This window comes from Podarcis pityusensis, assembly GCF_964106645.2.
Source record: "Podarcis pityusensis genome assembly, chromosome: 14".
Lineage (NCBI taxonomy): Eukaryota > Metazoa > Chordata > Lepidosauria > Squamata > Lacertidae > Podarcis > Podarcis pityusensis.
The window spans coordinates 3,457,874-3,476,483 of NC_138039.1; the positions used below are offsets into that span (position 1 = coordinate 3,457,874).

The following is an 18,610-nucleotide window of genomic DNA, read 5'->3' on the forward strand; positions in this document are numbered from 1 at the left end:
GGGGGGCGCTAAAGGTGCCCACCGAGTCCCATGGTCACAGGCTTCATCCGCCTGTGATTTTTAAAAGGGTCCCCGCTTCGCCGTAGCGGAAAAGACCCGTTTCCCGCGGAGCTAGTCCCTCCTGTTCAGAGGGAGTCCGCCATTGCCGATGGCGCCACCCCGGAAGTCCCTGTTTAGGGAAGTTTTTAATGTCTGATCTTTTATTGTGTTTTTAATATCGAAGCCGCCCAGAGTGGCTGGGAAGGCCCGACCAGGTGGGCAGGGTATGAGTTGTTGTTGTTGTTGTTGTTGTTGTTGTTGTTGTTGTTGTTATACAGAATCTGTTCTGAATGAGGATGCTAGTAATGAAAATCCATGAGAGGGCAATGGGAAATAGCACAGTGTTGATCTCTATGCTTTGGCGGTTTGAGAATATTCAGTACGCCAAATATACATAGACAACCTCAGAACTGAACTGAGCATGCTTACAGCTAGGCTGCAATCACATTTGCCTGACAGTAAATACCCTCAAACTCACTGAGGCTTGTCTCTGAGCAGGCGTTCATAGGCTTGCCCTGTTGATGTTTTGCTTTTGCCTTTTGGGATGCAGCAAACGCTACGGAACCGCAACCCCAGTGTCATGTCCACAACCCCAGAGCCCCCAGGAAACGACTCCATCCTCCGGCGTTGCAAAGAAGATGCCCCACACAGGTAAGGGCTGCCATGCCTGTTAGGCTGGGCTTTCCAACACAGTTCCCAGGGGCACCATCCGACATGCCTGCCAAGGTGCTCCCCAGCCCCTCTCAATATTTTGCTTTGCAACTGAGGGCTAATTTGCCCAATCCTCTTTTAAAGCTTGGTGTCCGTCACTGCCTCCTGTGGAAGTGAGTTCCATAGATTAACGATGTGCTTCATGAAGGAGCGATTCCTTTTACAGTGGTACCTTGGGTTAAGTATTTAATTTGTTCTGGAAGTCCGTTCTTAACCTGAAACTGTTCTTAACCTGAAGCACCATTTTAGCTAATGGGGCCTCCTGCTGCCGCCGCTCCGCCAGAGCACGATTTCTGTTCTTATCCTGAAGCAAAGTTCTTAACCTGAAGCACTATTTCTGGGTTAGCGGAGTGTGTAACCTGAAGCGTATGTAACCCGAAGTACCACTGTATCTGTCTTGAACCTCCCGAGATTTAAGCTTCTTCGGATGCCCATGAGTTCTAGCATTATGAGGGAAAGGGGGAAAAACTTTCCTCTTTCCGCTTCATCGTTTTATAAGCTTCTATCACGTCACCCCTCGCTCACCTTTTGTCTGAACTCAAAAGTCCAGAGCGCCAAAACCTTTTTGCTCCATCCCCTTGATCACGTTGGGAATAGCAGTTGCTAGTTTGTGGCCACAAGCATTCAACTCTTCACACACACGCACCCGGTTGCTTTTCCTCTCACAGCGGACAAGTTAGCATTTTTGTTTCCCTGGGGAGGAAAACACCCTCTTGGGGTGAAATTTTAGGAGGAAAAGCAGCCCCTGTGGAAAGCGTTCAGTATCTCTTCTGGCTGCTCTTCCACTTTCAGTTCCAGCCCCCAGAGGCATCCTTTTCTTTTAAATCGTTGGGGGAATGATACGCATAACTGCGCATCATGTCCAGCGTGGTCCTCAGTGAGCTGTGAGCAGGTGCCGGTCAGCAGAGGACATCCTTCTCCTACCTCTCTGAGACCACGGCTGTCTTTTTATACTGCTTCTAGGTGCTGAGTTAGTGAAAGACGCACACATACACACCCGGGGGCGGGGGGAAGCTTGCATGAAATTGTCAGAACTCTTTAGATTGCATCTGACAAGGTGAACGGGGCAACTCTGTTTTGCCTCTGCTTCTGAGGTCCCTGAAAATTCTTCCCTGAGATGGGAGCGTTGCCACCGGTGAACCGGTGACATTTTGCCTGCGTCGTGGAATAAAGGAAACCACAGACAAGCAGAGAGCGCCTGGATATGAGGGTAGACCTTCTCTGTGTGTGCAGCAGTCTCCCACAATGTTTCAAAGGGAAGAGCTGAATCTACAAAAGCCAGCCGAACTAGTTCAAGGTTTCTGGAGGAAACCAGGGTCCTCCTCCCATAGGAAACCGCCTGACTTTCCCCCACCCCGTGCCAGTGATTCCTTCCTTGCAAACATCCCACAGATGTCCTCCTGCTCCTCCAGATGTTAACCTGGGCTAGCTGAAAGATCACATCTCCCTATACAGATCTGCCTGGGTGCTAAGATCCCACCTGTCAGTTCCAGCATCATCAAAGGCATGGTTGGTGGTGACATGACAGACAGACAGACAGACAGACAGACAGACAGAGATTTTGTGGGGGCTGTAGCCATATTGTTGACTTCCCTCTGTCAGGGCAAACAATACTTTAATTGCCAGTTTTAAATGTGTCCAGATTTATTTCAATTACTGCTTTTCACTCATTTATTTTTATGACTTTATATTGTCTAATGATGTTTTTAAATGTTGGAAGCCGCAATGAATCCAAACTTAGGAGAAGGGCAGGATACAAATATAATAATAATAATAATAATAATAATAATAATAATACTGATGATAAGAATGATGGTGATAATGACAACCTCTTAGACCTTGGCATCTTCCTGCCCTTTCATCGGCCGCTTCCAGCCATTAGCAAAGCTAGACTCCTCTCCACTGCACACTTCCTTCTGCTAGCTGAGTCCTGAAATGTGTAGAAAGTCAGCAAAGGTAGAGTGGAATAATCTTTCTTCCTCACTTCCAGCCTGACTGAAGATGACAATGACAGTTTTGGCTGCGATGCTTTGGAGTTGGAAGGTAAGGACTTGCAGAAGGCTCTTGCCTCAAAAATCAGAGGCCCCAGTTATAGCAGCTGGTGGGGGGCAGTTTGTGACCAAGTGGTCAGGAGTGGTGGGAGCTGCAATGGCTTCCAGGGCATTCCAAGTTGGCTCCCAACGCAGCTTTTTCTTCCATCTCTACAAACTAAGAGTATAACAAGAGCTCTCCCTTCTTACCAAAAGAACTGCCTTTCTCCTCCTTCTCCTCCTCCTCCTCCTCCTCTTCTTCTTCTTCTTCTTCTTCTTCCTCTTCTTCTTTGGCGATCACTTAACAGTGAGTCCGTAAGTGACTGTGGAGGCCAATTCTGGATCCACATGTCCTTCCACAGTGGGGACATAAGTTTTCTGGGTGGGAGTTGATCACGGTGAGGGTTTGCCAAGTGTGCCTTCCTCTTAGCATGTTTCTCCCTTTCATCCTGAGTTTGTGCATCTTCAAAGCCCATGACACTTTTGGTAAAGGCTGTTCTCCAATTGGAGCGCTCGCAGGCCAGTGTTTCCCAGTTGTCGGTTCTCACTCGCTGGATCATCACCTCGTCATGATGAGTGGGCTTGCACGTCCCTATGACCCTTGTGAGTGAAGCTGTCGGGAGTCTTGTACTCCCAGCAGGGTCACCCAAGGCGGTAAGGTCAAAGGGGAGAAGCTAGACAAAGAATGACCCAACAGCAGAACAGGCAGAAGATAACAAGCAGTATATTACAATGGGTGTGAAGGGAGATGAAGGCTGCAGCAGATAAGGATCTACCAGTCATCATGACTGCTCATGCCATCGGAACAGAGCCTTACTGCAAAGACTGTGCGTTGGTCAGTGTGCACTGATCTACACACATAAAACCAATTCACGCACAGGCATAGAGCTTTCTGCTCCTACAGTGGCCAACCAGGTCCACCTAAGCCTTCATCTTGGGGCTGAATGTGGGACGTTCTGACCCCAAAGTAGCTCTGCCAGGGAGCGACAGGCTCTCTACTATACATACATGAGGGCAAAATGGCAGGGCAGGGCAAGGGCAAGAGGAGCTTGGAAAGTTCCTTGTGTTAGCATCCATGATTTTATTTTGCTTTGGTGCTTGCTACTGGGACATGATTCTCTCCCCCCCCCTTCCTTTCCTTTTTCCTGCACCTCCTTTTCCAGACGACTTCCAGGACAGGCATTCTCATGGACCTTCCTCGCTGCCTTCCTCTTCGTCTTCCCACCACTCTGAGGGGCTGGATCTTGAGCAAGTCAACTCCATCTTCAGGAAATTCTCTCTGGAGAGGTACTGTACTTGGGAGAATGTGGGATTTCTGCACCAGTTCATGCAATCAGCAAAACGAAAGGCTTATCCACATTTCTTCTTGTCTCACTTCTTTCCCCTGGGGGAAAACTGTTCTTTAGCGCTCAATTGGAGCAGGTAGCAATTCAGGGGGTTTCCAGATTGATGTTTGCTCTGATTTAGAGCTTAAGAGTGGGTTTTCCCTGGGAAAGTGAGGAAAGGGGGGATCTGCTCAGTCCCGTATCCAGCAAGTGTGGGTCAAGAGGAAAACCACACTGGGTTAAAGCTGACCAAAAGTCCAGAGGTAGCATTATTATCAATTTACGATGGGGTGGAAGGTTCGCAGGCTAGGAGGGGCTTGCTCACACATTTATTGACAGCTGCACGAGTTAGCTAGGAAGTAGAAGGGGCAAGCAGACTACAAAATGGAAGAATGGTATAAAGAGGTGTGGGATATAGCTATTAATGATAAATTAACATGTGCCATTAAGGTAAGACGGGGAGTATGGAGGAGAAATGATTTTGAGGAGATATGGAGGGTGTTTGTAGAATTTGTGCTGTTAAAAACGGAAAGGGGGTCAAACCATCGCAAGAGGTGTTGAAATTTTGGGAGGCTGGAATGGTCTCAGTAGTGGGGTGCACATTTTTATTCTTATTTATTTATTATTATTACTTTGTCAAATAAATAAATGATAGATAGATGATTGATAGATAGACAGATGATGATGATAGATGAATGATAGATGATATAGATGATAGATAGATATAGATAGATAGATGACAGATAGATAGATAGATAGATAGATAGATAGATAGATAGATAGATAGATATAGATGATAGATAGATAGATAGATAGATAGATAGATAGATAGATGATAGATAGATAGATAGATAGATAGATAGATAGATAGATAGATGATAGATAGATAGATAGATAGATAGATAGATAGATAGATAGATGATAGATAGATAGATGATAGATAAATAGATAGATAGATGATAGATAGATAGATGATAGATAGATAGATGATAGATAGATGATAGATAGATAGATAGATAGATAGATAGATAGATAGATAGATAGATAACACAAACTATAAACAAGAGGAAAACCAATTAGACCTGTGCTTCCACAGGACGAGCAGGAGTGTGGATGAGCCCTGAGTGACGAAACGTCCTCCGTGGATAAAGCCAGCTGTACAGTCTAACTTGCAGGGTTCAGCCTTGCCTTCTCCCTGCCATGCTAGATCTCTCAATGCAGGGAGAATTCTTTTAGGCAGGGAGGGTGTTGCATTTTTGTTCTGCAAGGAAGCATTCAGATATGCAGTACCTTCCTGATCCTTCGAAATACCACCCCGGATCTGCATTTCTGGATGGCTCTGCTGTTCCCGTACAGGGTGCATTGAAGAGGGAGTATGAATGAGCATTTATGGACAGAAACATTTGCAGAAATATCGCAAATGTTTAATCCTGAAATTCAGGCATCACCACAACTCGCACTATTAAATATATGGGATGCTACTCTAAAACGATTCTCCTCCAAGAAAATGTTAATTTGGTATCTAGTGGCTGCCAGACTTCCTATTGCACAGAAATGGAAGAACTTAAACGGTCTGTTTCTTGAATTGTGGCATAAGAATTATGGAACCTCGCAATTGCTGAAAAGATAACCCACAAGATTTGTGCAATGAAAGGCAAAGAGCCAGTAGAACAATTTTATGTAATTTTGTGGGATTTTGTCTTATGTTTCAAATGATGACCTATGTGACTCCTACAAGACCTGCACCTGAAAAACAAATATGGTCCTCCTAAATTATATTATTCTATTTAATATACCTAAGCAGAATTGTACTTACCATTGTTGTATAAGCATCTCTCTGATGACTTTCCGCATTCTTGTGTTGATAAGTTAAAATATATATATATAGCACCTGCCTTTTGGGTTGCAATGATTTAAATTTCAGAATTAAAAACAGTTAAAATGTATTAGGTTCTGTGAACTATTTCAATTCCAGCTGGTTCTAATAAGAACTGCAACTTTTAAGAACTGGTGCCTAAGCTTGCATTTTTCCTTCTCCTTCCCCATCCCTTTTTCCTTATGTGACATTTCTTTTGGGGATCGTCTGACTGCAGTTGCATTTGTGAGCTTGTGTTTGCATTTATGTATGGGGGGGAGCCTGCCCCCTACTAGCTCAGGGCCTGGTGATGCTTTCATTTTGGACCCCCACGCCTGGCTTTAACCTGATTTCACTGCAAACGAAACCAGCCATCGCCTCCTTGCCCCTTGCCCCTCTGTCACGGGTGCCATGTCCCCACTTTGAAATCCCAGGTGACTAGGGCGAAGTCAAGGAGAGTGTTGCCTGTGTCGCCATTCCTTCCTTAGGCCCTTCCGCCCCTCGGTGACGTCTGTCGGACGCCTGCACACCACCTACCATGCCGTCCAGCAATTCATGTTGAACGGAGACAGCCTGAGCTCGGAGATTACTCTGCTGGGGGGCAACGTCAAAGGAAACTTCATCAACTCTGTCAAGCTGGATTCCCCGGCGGAGAAAGCCGGCCTTCGCGAGGGGCTGCAGCTGCTTCTGGTGAGGGTTTGGCATCAGGGAACAGGCTTGAGCATCTGACCTCTGCCTCCTGTCTATTTTCTTCCTGACTGACATCAGAAAACTTCCTTGTTTGTCCGTCTAGTCCAGCGTTCTTCCCTCCTAACGCTCCAGGGTGTTGAGCAGAGAAGGGTCTTTCTGGACCCTTTCTTTCAACTGGACTTGGTTATGCTAGTACTAATTACTAATTAGGTAAAGGTAAAGGGACCCCTGACCGTTAGGTCCAGTCGTGGCCGACTCTGGGGTTGCAGCGCTCATCTCGCTTTATTGGCCGAGGGAGCCGGCGTACAACTTCCGGATCATGTGGCCAGCATGACTAAGCCACTTCTGGTGAACCAGAGCAGCACATGGAAACGCCATTTACCTTCCCGCTGGAGTGGTACCTATTTATCTACTTGCACTTTGACGTGCTTTCGAACTGCTAGGTGGGCAGGAGCAGGGACCGAGTAACAGGAGCTCACCCCGTCGCGGGGATTCAAACCGCAACCTTCTGATCAGCAAGCCCTAGGCTCAGTGGTTTAGACCACAGCGCCACCCGTGTCCCTAATTACTAATTATGCTGTACTAATTGCTTGAAATCATTAGATGTCCATAGCGCACTGGGTTACTGCAATGTGCTCTGTGCGCTCTCTGTGGGCTTTTACCCGCTGAGAGTGCAGATTCCTGCAGCGTGAATTGCTGAACAGGACTGAGACCCCATCAGCACATCACGCCTGTCCTTAAAGACCTGCACAGGTTGCCAACTTGCCAAAGCCCCTAACAACTTGGGGCCAGTATACCCGCAAGTTTGGCTTTCTCCCCATATATGCCCACTCAACCATTTTGATCTGCAGAACTGGCATTGTGGTTGTTAAAAAAAGTTATATTTTATTAAATTTTCAAAAATTTCACATACACATTCCAACGCAGTGGTACCTCGGTTTAAGAACAGTCCTGTTTACGAGCTATTCGGTTTACGAACTCCGCAAAACCGGAAGTAGTATTCCGGTTTGCGAACTTTACCTCGGTCTACAAATGGAATCCGAACTGTGGAAGGGCACTAGTGGCGGGAGGCCTCATTAGGGAAAACGAGCCTCGGTTTAAGAACACATTTGGTTTAAGAACGGACTTCAGGAATGGATTAAGTTCGTAAACTGAGGTACCACTGTACATAGATTTTTCTTTTGTTTTGTCATCTTCCCATCTCTTTTTCCATGGTGCTTTTTTATTATTTCCTCTTGCTGCATCCTATATTCTCTCTCTTGTACCATGACAATAGTACAATAATCTCTATTTCCTTCTGTTGCTCGTCGTTCAAATCCTGCTTGCAAATTCAGCATACTGTAATATTTCTTTAGATAGTCCAAAAAGAGCTTCAATTCTCCCACAAATCAATCATCATTAGGTTCTCTTATTTTAGCTGTTAGCTTTGCTGATTCGGCATAGTCCATCACTTACCCGTTCTAGAACTGGCATTGTTACGGGTGCTACATAATATTCAATCCGCGCTTGGAAGAAGACTGTGGAGGCAGAGGATAGCCATCGATAGCCGTCTTCTCCATTAATTTGTCCAATCTTTTAAAGCCATCCAAGTTGGTTGCCAGCACTGTATCCAGTGGGAAGGAGTTCCATAGTTTAACTATATGCTGTACTTTATTTTAACTCTCTGGAATCCTTGCCAGAAGCAAAAATGGGAGCATAGGACTTGTCTCATTTCCTTGAAGGTAGGCGTCCCTCACAGCCCTCCAGCTGCATTTATAGAACAGTCACGGATGTCCAAACGGAGTTATCCATCCATCTAGCAATTGCTGCTATTTTATAATCATGGGGTTGCAGGCAGCAGAGGAGGGAGAGAGAGAGAAATGATTATCATGGCAACTGCTGAATAAGACAGGCTGCGTGTTCCAAATTGATGTTGGCTACATAATTTAATAGGTGAAATAATTGCCTCCGAGGAGCGAATAATGCTGTTCGCGTTTTGCCAGGTGGAAGGGTGCATCAAAGGGGAAAACACAAGCGCTCCCTTAGATACCTGCACAAAGGAAGAAGTTCATTGGACGATTCAGAGATGTAGTGGGCCAGTTGTGCTGCACTGCAAATCAAACCACGAAGGTAAGAGATGTCATGTTGCTCAATGCAAACTTTCAGACAAGTGAGTATATTTATAGACAGCATACGGGGCCAGTACAATAGGCAGTCAAGGAAAAATCCCGGCAACTGGGGTAGTCTACAGTTCTTTCATCCACCCCTGCCAGTTCCCTCAATTGACAGTAAATGCTGGCAAAGCGGGTGTGTTAATGGAGACAAATATATTTTATGTCTTTGCCCTGAGAGCAAGGATTTGTGGCTGAGGGTTTTGAGAAACCAAATTAGGAATCGCTTTGTTCCCACAGTGCCAGTGAAAATCTAAATTTGGTTTTTGGAGGGCTCGAGATTTTTGAAGGGTTTGCTTTGTCGGCTGCCTTTGGCCAAGCTGGTGATCACTAAAACGACAGAAAAGGCGACAGACCAGGCTTTGCGAGGCTGGCGTCCTCTCCAGCTGTTCCGGGGCTCATTTCACCCCCCTCAATCCTTCCTTTGCTTTGCTCCCAATTGAGTTGAGCTTTGTTTTTCATTTTGTTTGAGATATAAATACATAGAATAGAGCGGTGCTATGACTTCCCTCGATCTGGGCATTATACTTCTGTTGACGCAGCCTAGAATAGCATGAGCTGTTTTTGCTGCTGCATCATGCGGTAGACTCATTGGTTAGAGCGTGGTGCAGATAACGCATACGCAGAAGCGTTCTGCGCACTTCGCGCATGTGCAGGAGCGCTCTATTGCATCACACGCATGCGCAGAAGCAGCACTCTACTTATGGACTTTTCGGGGGACAAACGGCAAATGGGGATTGAGCCCATGTGCTGCTGGCCGAGAGCCAGCAGACAGCAAAATACATTAAGAGAACAGCATCAAGAGAAGAAAATGGCATCAAGAGACAAATGGCTGCATGACTTGGCTCTTTTATGGAGTCAGCCAGGGCCACGCCCATCTCTCTGGTCACATGCGGGGGGGGGGAACGCTCCAGACCTTTGGGACAGGAAGTTATACTGGCTGGAGTAACATCCCCCTGCCTGTGTCCACTCTAGGGAAACAAGGAATGTTGTATTTGACTGCTCCAATGGATTACATCCCACATCCATGGGTCTGGAGCTCACTGATGTTCATATGCAAAAGCACCTGAGTCTGGATTCTGGGCTATGACCCCACTGAGTCAACAATCATTTGGGCCGGTACTTCAATGGGTGGCTTGTACACACAGACACCACAATTTGTGTGATCACAACCATCCTCTTTTCTTCTTTTCCCCTTTTGACCCACTGCCATTTAAACAAGATATTTTGAAGAGTTACAGAAATACCACACAGCTGTCACCCAAAGAATCGGAACATCGCAGCAGTGGGCATATTGCAGAAAACGCTTTAAAATAGCTCAAAAATCAATTTTTTAAACTCCGCGGAAGATGTGCTTGGCCTCTGCCAGTGCAGGGGGTCAGGGGAATTCAGAAAGTGGAATTTCTCCCCGGGAAAGTATCCTCCCTCTTTCTCTCCCCTCCCCTCCCAAACTCTCCCACTCCTCTCCTTTCATGTTTTCAAACATAAAAATGAATGTTAGACTTGGCAGGAGCAAAAAGCAAGAATCAGATTGTGCGAGGTGCCAATTAGAGTTAATTATGAAATGATTGAGCTGCACTTTACACCATGCACGTGCGCACAAAGAAGAAATCACAGCGCACTTTCAAAGATGTAAACCTTCCATTTTGTTTTATTTTTTACTTCCACTGACAGCACTCACATGAATAGCTGCCAGAAAACGGGGTCACAGTACCTGTTCTTTATGAGAGGTTCTCTTTATATAAATGCTGCCTGCCAGCTGGAAAGATTTCTCCGTGCCTTCTAGCCGCTAGGTTCAAAGTGGGCCGCCTAATGAACGAGCCCGGAGCTCATTTGTGGAGTGACTGTTTTGCATGCAGCAGGTCTCGGGTTCAGTTCCCTCATTTCCGGGCGTCAGGTGGCGGGGGGGTTAAGATATTTGTTTGCCTGAGACGCTAGAGAGCTGCTCCACTGTCAGGGACGAGCAGAATGCTTGTGAGTGTGCGCCGGGGGAAGCGGGGCTGGAGTCTGACTTGGAAGAAGGGGCCAGGGAGTGGTCAGGAACTGTGCCAGCCAGGAGACAAGCAGAGGAAGCTTCAGAGCTGGAGGGGGGCACAGGATGGGTCAAAAAAGAAGAGGAAGAAGAGGCTGGTCAGGCAAGTGAAGGGCCAGGGGCTTCCCCACCCTCTCAACCAGAGTAGCTCAGTTGGTTAGAACATGGCGCTGATAATGCCAAGGTTGCAGGTTTGATCTCTATGGGAATGTTGTGGATACTAGGAGAGGATATATTGATTAAATATTACCCTTCCTCACGCACACTTGTGAGTCAGTAGCAGAGTACATTCCCCAGTATATAGCAGGAAGCTAGTTGGTAGGTTCGTTTGAATCTCTTTACTTAAGCAATCCAATCTGGCTTTGTCCAGATTGGGTTATTCCTGGTAATTTCCCCTTCTTTAAAAATAATAAGAAGTTTACTCACATTCAGTTCACAGTTGGTTCCCTGAAGGCAGGCTTAAGCTTGGAGTTACAGGACAGAGTTTGAGTTCATCCCATATGGGAATGAGCTGCTGGCTGAGTTTCTCGGGGGAGCCATTTTCTAATTTGCATATATATATATATATATATATATATTCAAATTACAGTTTTACAATCACATATCCAACATACAACATAAAAACAAGATTCCAAGGCATCTCCTGGACTTCCCTCCTCCCCTTTGTGGGTCCTATTGTCAGTCATTTCCTCCTGCATCTTTTTTAATAATCCAAATCTTTTACATCTCCATTAAATCCAAAATTCACCGTTAAACTACAAGTGTTATTCTTCCGGTCATTTTTGCCGTTTCGGCATAATCCATCAACTTCATCTGCCATTCTTCTCTGGTCGGGACTTTATCATCTTTCCATCTCTGGGCCAATAAAATCCCAGCAGCCTTGGTCCCAAACATAAATAGTCGTTACCGCTCCATTTTCTGATTCGCTTCAGGCGGCAAAATGTCTTGGGCCAGCCTTGCTTGCAAGCGAGACAGTCAGCATCAGGTGTAGCCAAGCCGTTTGACTAGGCTGAACCCAACTGGCAACTCCCCACTGGGCCCACATGGTCAGCTGAGCCCAGATCCTTCCTGCTGCAGGTTACCGGAAGCTGGTGTCCGAAATCGAGGAAGGCCTGGTCACGTCCGGAGACTCCTTCTACATCCGCCTCAACCTGAGCATCACCAGCCAGCTAGACTGCTGCTCCCTGTCTGTGAAATGTGACGAGATCCTGCACGTCCTGGACACCATGTATTATGGCAAGTGTGAGTGGCTTTGTGCCAGAGTTGACCCCTTCACGGACAAGGATTTAGAATCGGGGACCATCCCCAATTACAGCAGGTGAGCACAAATCCCGATTTTTGCACTCGGAGCCAGCTCTGGGTTTGAGGTAGGGATGTGGGCAAAGTGTCCTCTGGTGGGGGGCTGGTTGGTCTGGGGAAGAGAAGAGGAGGGGCAGATAGATGACCCCAGGATCTTGTGGGCTGGAAAGGTGTCTGCCTGGACTGGGAGAGCCTGAGGAAAGGGATGCTGGAGAGGGTTCCCTCTCATAAGAAAATAAGAATAGGCTGCTGGATCAGGCCAATGGCTCATCCAGCATCCTCTTCTCACCGTGGCCAACTAGATAGATGCCTGTGGGGAAACCCATAAGTGTCAGGCTTCGGGGAATCTTCGTCCTCCCCCGTGGCAGTAGATAAGCAGAACAAAGGAAAAGGAGTCATCTTACCAGTTAGAAACTTTAATAATCATGGCAAGAGAACAAAGAACACATCTCATAGCAATGGCGGTGCTCCCAATTAAGGATTCCACCCCCTTTGGTCCCTATCAATCTATGTCACTTCTGCATCTCGTAATCTGAGTTTGTACTCTCTGTGCTTTCTGTTCTACCACTTTCTGAGCCCTTCTCAACTTTGGGGAGGGCGGTGGAGGAAGGCTGTCTAGAGATTGTGAATCTGTTAACCCTCTCCCTTCCAGTGTTTCTTCACCTAGCTGTTCCCCATCCAGTATTTCCCAGCTTCTGCCTTCTGAACTATGTCCCTCTGCAAACCACTGTTCCAAATCTATACTGTCCTGCTGCTCCTGGGAAGATTCAGGGGGAGGGGAAGGGGGAGGCTCCCACCATTCCTCCTCAGTGCAGCCCTCCTCAGCACAGTCCCTGACACAAGCAGGATTCAAGCACAATAACACTCCCCCTTCCTGTGGCTTCCAGCAACTGGCCGTGAAGGCAGAGCAAAGCTGTCATTCCCAGCAGCTATCAATTGCTCTCTCCTCCATTAATCTGCCCAATCCTCTTTGAAAGCCATCCAGGCTGGTGACCATCACTGCCTCCTATGGAAGTGAGTTCCATAGTTCGATTATGCACTGCATGTTCCCTTCCTTCCACCTCCGTTTCATCCTTCCACCCGTCCCCGCTGCACAAGCCATGGGCTCCCCTTCCATTCCTTGAGCTCTGGGGGCCCAGTTCCAGCTCAGTCACTTTGTCCATTGCCCCACCAACTCCACCTTGAGTTTTCAAAAATACATCCAGTCCCACCTATCCAGGGGATGTTGTTGCCCTGCTTTGTCTGTCCACAGTGACAACCCCTCCATCACCTGGCTTGCAGAGATGCCAACACAGACGCAGCAGATCCTGCCTTCCTGGAGAACTCTCAGGTGGCTTTCCCAGTCTAAGGACCAGAACTACTTGCTGTGCCAAGTTGTGCCCACCCCATTCGCTTACAGTGGGGTTGCAAGGGGCGTGTCGTTGCTGGATCAATATATTTGCTTGTGTAGCATCTGCTGGGCCTTTGAACTGCATTCTGGCTGTGTGAGCCAGTGTGGTGTAGTGGTTAGGAGCAGTAGACTCGTAATCTGGTGAACCGGGTTCGCGTCTCCGCTCCTCCACATGCAGCTGCTGGGTGACCTTGGGCTAGTCACACTTCTCTGAAGTCTCTCAGTCTCACTCACCTCACAGAGGGTTTGTTGTGAGGGAGGAAGGGAAAGGAGATTGTTAGCCACTTTGAGACTCCTTAGCAAAGGTAAAGGGACCCCTGACCATTAGGTCCAGTCGTGGCTGACTCTGGGGTTGTGCTGCTCATCTCGCTTTATTGGCCGAGGGAGCCGGCGTACAGCTTCCGGGTCATGTGGCCAGCATGACTAAGCCGCTTCTGGCAAACCAGAGCAGAGCACAGAAACGCCGTTTACCTTCCCGCCAGAGCGGTACCTATTCATCTACTTGCACTTTGAGGTGCTTTTGAACTGCTAGGTTGGCAGGAGCAGGGACAAAGCAACGGGAGCTCACCCCGTCCCGGGGATTCGAACCGCCGACCTTCTGATCGGCAAGCCCTAGGCTCTGTGGTTTAACCCACAGCACCACCCACGTCCCTTGAGACTCCTTAGGGTAGGGATAAAGCAGGATATCAAATCCAAACTCCTCCTCCTCCTCCTCCTCCTCCTCCTCCTCCTCCTCCTCCTCCTCTTCTTCTTCTTTCTCAACAAGCATTTCCACAGAAGCTACAACTTCGAGTTCTGCATTGAGTGGTTGCTGGGACAGCCCCCATCTGATGTTGATGGCCCCACCCTGTCTTACCTGTTGGTGCTCACTGCATGCCAAAGGGGGCTGGGAATGGGGCTGCCATTTTGATTTCCCACATTGCTCTGGGGCACCCAGCATGGTGTCACTCTGAGGTACTAGGGGAACTGAAGTCAAGGGCTTGGGGCAGGTTCCAAATATGGTTGGTCACAGGAAGCCAGGTGCTGATAAGAGGGCTTTCCGCACTTGAGCGAGTGGAAGCAACACAGTGAACATGGCTTGGCTGCCCCGATGGTGCAGTGGGTTAAGGGAGCTGTTCTATGCAGTAGCTGCTTTGAAGATTCCTGCAAAATTGCTTCCAGAGACAGCTATGCATTGTCATGGTGATGCCCTGATTTAAGGGTGATTTTTATTATTGATTCCTTTGCCTCTGTGCGTGCACGCATTAAAAAAAAAACCTCTGCTTTCATTGCCTGCTTTTCATCCTCGATTCTGGCTTTTATTTACTGTGTTTTATAGACATGGTGTTTTCGGTATTTGTATTTGCAATTGCGGTTTGCTTAATATATCTTCGAGCTCGTTTGAGTTTTGCAAAAGGCTTTGGCTGCGAGCAATAAAAATCTTCTGAGAGGCCGGAGTCGTAGATCGCATTGTTTTCTTGCACAAGGTCCATTGTGCAACCCGTGATCACTCAAGTCTCTGCTGCCAGTCAGAGTGGCCAATGGAATGGGACTTGGAATGAGACAACTCTGTGTATTTGCATTTGAAAATGCATAAACAAGGAGTTAGGGATGGGATAAACATTTGACCTGGTTCGCATTTTAATGCAAAACCTACCTAATTCATGCTTCCCAAAGCAATACACAAACAGATACTTGTTACCCTTTAAAATTTATGCACTTCTCTAAATTTTACAATGCGGTTATCCTGCCAGTTAATGAGTACAGTCTGTATATTATGTGAAAGTGAACACAAAAATATATCTATTAGTAAGAATTGACCATCCTGTTTCATTTTTGCCCTGTTTTGTCCATTCCTTCCACCTTTTCATGGATTTTTTGAAATAACGCATGAAAAGTTTGCATTTAACTTGCATGCGTTATTTTATGCATGCATAATTTTCAATGCACCTTTTCGCAAAATTCGCATTCGGTACACATTTTAACAGTAAAAGAATGTGTTTTCATGTGCACTTTCTGCTCGGCAAAACAGCATTGTGAAATCTGGGAAAGCACGTAATTCCATCAGGAGTTGCTTTCCAACCTGCCAACGAGTTCCAGACTGTCAATTTGGGTAAGCCCACTGCAAAAAGCAGACCGGCCGAATCCCTCCTCAATCCCTATATGTTAGTGACAATAATCTCAATGGTTTGCAGAGCACAGCAGCTCCTCCTAGTGAAACTTCAGCGCCTGATGAATAGAGGTAACAAGGATGAGATTGACAGTTCGTACGGTACACTCCGAACCCCTCGGGTGAGTAGCCGATTCCACATCCACTTCAGTTTTAGAGTCTGAGCTGCCCTCTGCCACAGCCTCTTCCGGTTCACTAAACCCTGTTCCCTCTCCTGCTGCTGACACGTCCTCCTCACAATCTGCTCCTTCTCCTCCTGACCACTCATCGTCACCCAACCACCAGTCCCCTGGCTCAGAGTCTTCTTCCTCTGGGGGTTCCCTAGGGGGGTTCCCCGGCTGCTGCCTCCCACCACTCCTGAACATCCAGCCAGTCAGCAGTTGCCATCCTGGAAATTCTTCAGATCAAGGGGATCTCATCATGATGACAGAAGTTTTGAACCCTGGGAGGGAGGGAGGAGAAGACCACTCTAGAACAGGGCCTCCAATCTGCAGCGTTCGATTCAGAACGGTACTATCAGTGCTTTTTTTTCCCCTAAAAAATGTTTAGGGGTACTCTCATTTTCCTACTCATATTGAAATACTGCCCCTCAATGAGGCCAAATTTAGATTCACAAAATGTTTAGGGGTATGCGTACCCCCACATACCCCCATAAAAAAGCACTGGGTACTATGGTCAATGGTATCAAAAACTGAGTAGAGATCTGTTGCTGGACTGCACCTCTCACAATTCCTGGTCCTTAGCTATGCTGGCTTGGACTGATGGGGTTTGGGGTCCAGCAATACCCTGAAGGCCACAAGTTCCCCACACTTGACCTGCATTGCAGGGGATTGGCCTAGGTGAGCCTCAGGGTCCCTTCCAACTCTACAATTCTATGATTCTAGGGCCTAGAGCTGCCAACAAAGGTGCATTGAACAGGCTTGATGATTCTTTCTCCAATGTTTTTCTTTTCTACTAGAATACACTGCAGCCAGAAGAGGTTATGCCACCAAGTGACCCCAAAGCCAGCCCTCGCCTCTCTCGGGCCAGTTTCCTTTTGGGTCAGATCTTACAGGTAGACAAGTAACTCTCCAAAAATCCCTTTTGTGCCAAATATGTTTTTAGCTGGCAAATGAAATAATAATAATAATAATTTATTATTTATATCCCGCCCATCTGGCTGGGTTTCCCCAGCCACTCGGGCTGCTCCCAATTGAATACTGAAAACACGATACAGCATTAAACATTAAAAACTTCCCTAAACAGGGCTGCCTTCAGATGTCTTTTAAAAGTAGGATAGTTGCTTATTTCTTTGACATCTGGTGGGAGGATGTTCCACAGGGCAGGCACTTCAACCAAAAAGGCCCTCTGCCTGGTTCCCTGTAATCTCACTTCTGCCAGAAGGCCCTCGGAGCTGGACCTCAGTGTCCGGGCAGAATGATGGGGGTGGAGACGCTCCTTCAGGTATACAGGACCAAGGCCGTTTAGGGCTTTAAAGGTCAGCACCAAAACTCTGAATTGTGCTCAGAAACGTACTGGGAGCCGATACAGATCTCTCAGGACTGGTGTTATATGGTCCCAGAGGCCACTCCCAGTCACCAGTCTAGCTGCTGCATTCTGGATTAATTGTAGTTTCCGGGTCACCTTCAAAGGTAGCCCCACATAGAGCACATTGCAGTAGTCCAAGCGAGAGATAACCAGAGCATGCACCACTCTGGTGAGACCGTCTGTGGGCAGGGAGGGTCTCATCCTGCGTACCAGATGGAGCTGGTAGACAGCTGCCCTGGACACAGAATTGACCTGGGCCTCCATGGACAGCTGTGAGCCCAAAATGACTCCCAGGCTGCGCACCTGGTCCTTCAGGGGCACAGTGACCCCATTCAGGACCAAAGCCTGCCTTTTTCACCACAGTTCCTTTGGCTTATGGCTCATTTTCTGCAAGTTCTTGTTTCCCCGTTGTTGCCTACCAGAGAGACACATGAGGCCAAGTTATGGGTGGGGGGTACCTCTTTTTAAATGGGAACAGAGGGTACTGCGCTCCCAAACCAATGACTCTGTCATGGGGATGCAAGTGCTTCCACTCTGTGCTTCCATCCTGGTTGTTCGACAAGCAACAAGTGGCCTGCCTTGGTGTCAGGAACAGAAATGCCAACAAAGCTTGGCTTGACAAGGGTCTCTCCTCTGCTCTCAGTTTGTCAGCAGGTCCGAGAACAAATACAAGCGCATGAACAGCAACGAGCGAGTCCGCATCGTCACTTCGAAAGACACGCGGGTCAGGACAGAGGGGCACCCGGTGACAAAGGCCCTGCTGGACAGATTTGAAGGTACCAAGTTACACAGCAGAGGGGCTGGCATTCAATGATGCACCTGGGAACTTGGCAGGAAGAGAATTCTAAGGAGAGCAAAGTTGGTTTGGGGTGGTCAGGACAATGGCTACCAGGAAATCCTTATTGCATCCCTGCTGGCTAGTGAACACAGTGTTGCACCCGCCCCAGTTTTCAGGGGATCCTGTGCTTACCCAAGGTTTGGTTTCCTTGGAATGATGGGTAGTGGAGACTGTGGAGCCTTTAGAATATTTGGTTTTATTTGCACATGAATAAGAGGGAAGCAGGTGGCACTGTGGGTTAAACCACAGAGCCTAGGACTTGCCAATCACAATGTCGCAGTTCGAATCCCCGTGATGGGGTGAACTGCCGTTGCTCAGTCCCTGCTCTTGCCAACCTAGCAGTTCAAAAGCACGTCAAAGTGCAAGTAGATAAATAGGTACCGCTCCGGCAGGAAGGTAAACGGCGTTTCCGTGTGCTGCTCTGGTTCGCCAGAAGCAGCTTAGTCATGCTGGCCACATGACCCGGAAGCTGTAAGCCGGCTCCCTCGGCCAGTAAAGCGAGATGAGTGCCACAACCCCAGAGTCAGTCAAGACTAGACCTAATGGTCAGGGGTCCCTTTACCTTTACCTTTTAC

General features: G+C 47.5%; 1 protein-coding gene across 3 annotated transcripts in view; it reads left to right on the plus strand.

Annotated features, from left to right (window-relative positions):
- The window catches only part of CARD11 (caspase recruitment domain family member 11), a 308,118-nt gene that overhangs the window by 63,304 nt on the left and 226,204 nt on the right, over positions 1–18,610 (plus strand). For all 3 annotated transcript variants that reach the window (XR_013979425.1, XM_080980956.1, XM_080980957.1), the window contains 9 exons: positions 590–690; positions 2,741–2,793; positions 3,944–4,067; positions 6,449–6,650; positions 8,633–8,759; positions 11,910–12,150; positions 15,696–15,792; positions 16,629–16,724; positions 17,841–17,973. Coding sequence is in view for 2 of the 3 variants with exons in the window: in XM_080980956.1 (XP_080837082.1) it covers positions 590–690; positions 2,741–2,793; positions 3,944–4,067; positions 6,449–6,650; positions 8,633–8,759; positions 11,910–12,150; positions 15,696–15,792; positions 16,629–16,724; positions 17,841–17,973 (1,174 nt within the window). In the remaining variant the exon portion in view is untranslated. The remainder of the gene's footprint in view (positions 1–589; positions 691–2,740; positions 2,794–3,943; positions 4,068–6,448; positions 6,651–8,632; positions 8,760–11,909; positions 12,151–15,695; positions 15,793–16,628; positions 16,725–17,840; positions 17,974–18,610) is intronic.